The 3,536-nt window shown below is 44.2% G+C and overlaps 1 protein-coding gene across 1 annotated transcript; it reads left to right on the plus strand.

Annotated features, from left to right (window-relative positions):
* Nucleotides 1-320: 320 nt before the first annotated feature.
* Nucleotides 321-2,634, plus strand: LOC143572264 (arginine decarboxylase-like). Its single transcript, XM_077057486.1, has one exon. The coding sequence runs from the start codon at nt 336-338 to the stop codon at nt 2,433-2,435; it is 2,100 nt and encodes a 699-aa protein (XP_076913601.1). The 5' UTR covers nt 321-335; the 3' UTR covers nt 2,436-2,634.
* Nucleotides 2,635-3,536: the final 902 nt, after the last annotated feature.

Below are 3,536 nucleotides of genomic sequence, written 5' to 3' on the forward strand. Positions count from 1 at the left end.
GCATTTCTGAATCCCTATTTCTCATCTTCATCTGCTGCCGTTAGGTTTCCGTCTGTTTTCAGATTCCCAATTCTTTATGGTCGAATCTGTCCAATTCTGTTAGTGTTGAGCTTTAATTTCTTCAATCCTTTTGCAACCCAATCCATTTCTTCTTCTGAGCGGCAGTTATCGGTGTTGATCGGTAGGCCAGGTCTTTTGATTTAGATCCCCTTCTGCTTCTTTTGAGGGGGTAGCCGGGGCTCCGGCCTCGGCGGGTTGTAAAGCCCCCTATCTTTACAAATCCAGTATTTAACAAACAAATCATTCTTTCATTCTTTTTATTTTAATTAATAAAGATGCCGGCCCTTGCGTTTTCCGTTGACGCCGCCATGGCTGCTCTTGCTCCCCCTTCTTCCGCCGCCGCCGCTTGGGACTTATTCTCCGGCGTGCGTCAACCGACTAACACCGATACCTGGACGCCGTCACGTTCAAATGCTCTCTACAACGTTGACGGCTGGGGAGCTCCGTACTTCTCCGTCAACTCCTCCGGCAACGTCACCGTTCGTCCTCACGGCGTCAAAACCATGGACCACCAGGAGATAGATCTGTTAAAGGTCGTGAAGAAAGCCTCCGGTGGGTTAGACCTCCAGCTGCCCTTAATCATCCGCTTCCCGGATGTCTTGAAAGACCGACTCGACTGTCTCCAAGCGGCCTTTAATTACGCCGTTAAGTCGCAAAACTACGCCTCTCATTACCAAGGCGTGTATCCTGTTAAGTGCAACCAGGACAGGTTCTTGGTAGAGGATATAGTTAAATTCGGATCCGGATTCCGGTTCGGGTTGGAAGCCGGATCCAAACCCGAGCTTTTGTTGGCCATGAGCTGCCTGTGTAAAGGTAGTTCCGAATCTCTCTTAATCTGTAACGGATTTAAAGACGCTGAATACATTTCCTTGGCTTTAATCGCCCGTAAGCTCTCGTTAAACACGGTTATTGTTCTCGAGCAAGAGGAAGAGCTTGATTCGGTTATTGATATTAGTGTTAAGCTCGGGGTGCGCCCCGTTGTTGGCGTACGTGCCAAGCTCCGTACCAAGCATTCGGGACATTTCGGTTCCACTTCGGGCGAAAAGGGTAAATTCGGGCTCACCACTACTCAGATTTTACGCGTTGTGAAGAAGCTGTATCAATGCGGGATGTTGGATTGCTTCCAGTTGCTCCATTTTCATATCGGCTCGCAGATCCCGTCTACCGCATTGTTGGCTGATGGTGTCGGTGAAGCCGCGCAGATTTATTGTGAGTTGGTCCGTCTTGGTGCTTCGATGAAGTTTATCGATATTGGTGGTGGTTTGGGGATTGATTATGACGGTTCCAAGTCCCCCAACTCGGATGTTTCTGTTGCTTACACTCTAGATGAATACGCAATGGCGGTTGTTCAGGCCGTTAAGTTTGTTTGTGATAGGAACAACGTGAAGCATCCGATAATTTGCAGCGAGAGCGGGCGGGCACTCGTGTCTCATCATTCGGTTTTAATATTCGAAGCAGTTTCGTCCAGCAAGTACTCGGTTCCACCTATGTCTTCTTTTGATATTCAGCATTTTATCGAACAGCTTCCGGATGATGCGCACTCGGACTACAATAACTTATCAGAGTCTGCCCTTAGAGGCGATTATGAATCGTGTTTGGCTTATGCTGATCAATTGAAACAGAGATGTGTTGAGAAGTTCAAAGATGGGTCATTGGATATTGAACAGTTAGCTGCTACAGATGGTTTGTGTGATCTTGTTGCTAAGGAGATTGGTGTATCGAATCCGGTTAACACTTACCATGTTAACCTTTCGGTTTTCACATCGGTTCCTGATTTCTGGGGTATCGAGCAAGTGTTCCCGATCCTACCAATCCACCGCCTTGACGAGCGACCAACAAAGAGGGGGGTTTTATCGGATCTAACTTGTGACAGTGATGGAAAGATCGATAAGTTTATTGGTGGTGAATCGAGCTTGCCCCTGCATGAATTGGAAGGAGAAAATACGAAGTATTATTTGGGGATGTTTTTAGGGGGCGCGTACCAGGAGGCGCTTGGTGGGGTTCACAATCTGTTTGGTGGCCCGAGTGTGGTTCGTGTTGCTCAGAGTGACGGACCGTTTGGTTTTGCTGTCACTCGAGCTGTGCCCGGGCCGTCGTGCAGCGATGTGCTCAGATCAATGCAGCACGAGCCCGAGATCATGTTTCAGACACTTAAACACAGGATTGAAGAATTTGTTCATGATGAAGGCGGTTTGATCACGGGTGGGATCGCGCAGTCTTTTAACAACATGCCTTATTTGACCGTTGGATCGTCTTGCGGATTGACTGCTGCTAATGGGAATAATGGGTATTATTATTGTTCGGATGAGGATTTTACTGGTGGGTCTGATGCGGTTGCTGGTGATGATGAGCCGTGGTCTTACGTTTGTGCCTGAGAAGGACGAGGAAGGTTGCTGTTTGGTTGTTTGTCACCGAGGTCGTTCTGTTATGTTTCTGTTTTTAGTTAAATCAGTTATCTGTTTTTTTTGTTAAATTTATGAAGATAGATTTGGGAAACCATGTTATGTCTTCCCCATCATCTTATCCTTCATGTTGTAGTTGATCATTATCTATGGTAATAACAGTACTTGTTTTTTAATGAATTATTATTATTTGTTTTAACTTGTTCAATGAATTTGAATCTTTTGCTTGTATTTGAAGTGTTGATATGCAATGGGTAGGGGTAGCATGTGAATGTAGGCCAAGAAGATTCGTGAAAAGGCACCTTTGATACCCAATTCCCAATTTTATGAATATGGTTGTGATGACCTACTTGTCGTGTATCTTTTGGCTATGCTCTTTACCTAAAGTTAAATTTGTAGGAAAACATATGATATGGTTAGTATACCCCATTTGTCACTATCTATGCCAATTGCCGACTAATCCGCTGGTTAACAAGTCAAAATTTTAGTATTATTTTGAATAAAAGTGTGATTTGTCAAAACGCGTCTGTTCTGTGTTTGATATGCTCCAACCATTACATGATCATGACCCTTGGGTAGCGTGGTCCACAAGGCTAACCCTTTATCTTACACGGTTTTAGTCGTCCCATCTTGGATATTCCTATCCTGTGTTTATCATCTAGGATACCCGTATATGACACGGGCTGTGAGCCACAAGAATAAATGTGGTCCTTGTGTTTTGTGACAGCATGTTGTATTCTTTTTTGGTGGGTGAAAGTAGTAGCCTTTGGAATAATATTATTATTGTTTTGGAGCATATATTGAACATTGTTTGTTAAAAGCAAAGTGCCAAGCAAGAGCCAGGAATGAAACGAGTGAGAACAAGTTGCATTTGAATTTTGAACCTTTCAAACACCAAATTCAAAGAAGGTAGATAGATAGATAGCATTGATATGTGTACCCTTTCATTGAAATGGTTCAAGTGACTAGAAGGGTGTTTTGTCTTATGTTTATTGGTTTGTACTGTACAAGTCAACAATGCATGAAATTTGAAGGCTTAGTTAGGCTCATGTGATGAGGATTTTGACAGGCTTT

This window comes from Bidens hawaiensis, unplaced genomic scaffold (assembly GCF_021521415.1).
Source record: "Bidens hawaiensis isolate Kalapana, Puna unplaced genomic scaffold, B.hawaiensis_p1.1 tig00000097_1, whole genome shotgun sequence".
Taxonomy (NCBI): Eukaryota; Viridiplantae; Streptophyta; class Magnoliopsida; order Asterales; family Asteraceae; genus Bidens; species Bidens hawaiensis.

Bases quoted from the DNA above. Each gene is read 5' to 3' on its own strand.
- LOC143572264 (XM_077057486.1), top strand. From the start codon at position 336: ATGCCGGCCCTTGCGTTTTCCGTTGACGCCGCCATGGCTGCTCTTGCT.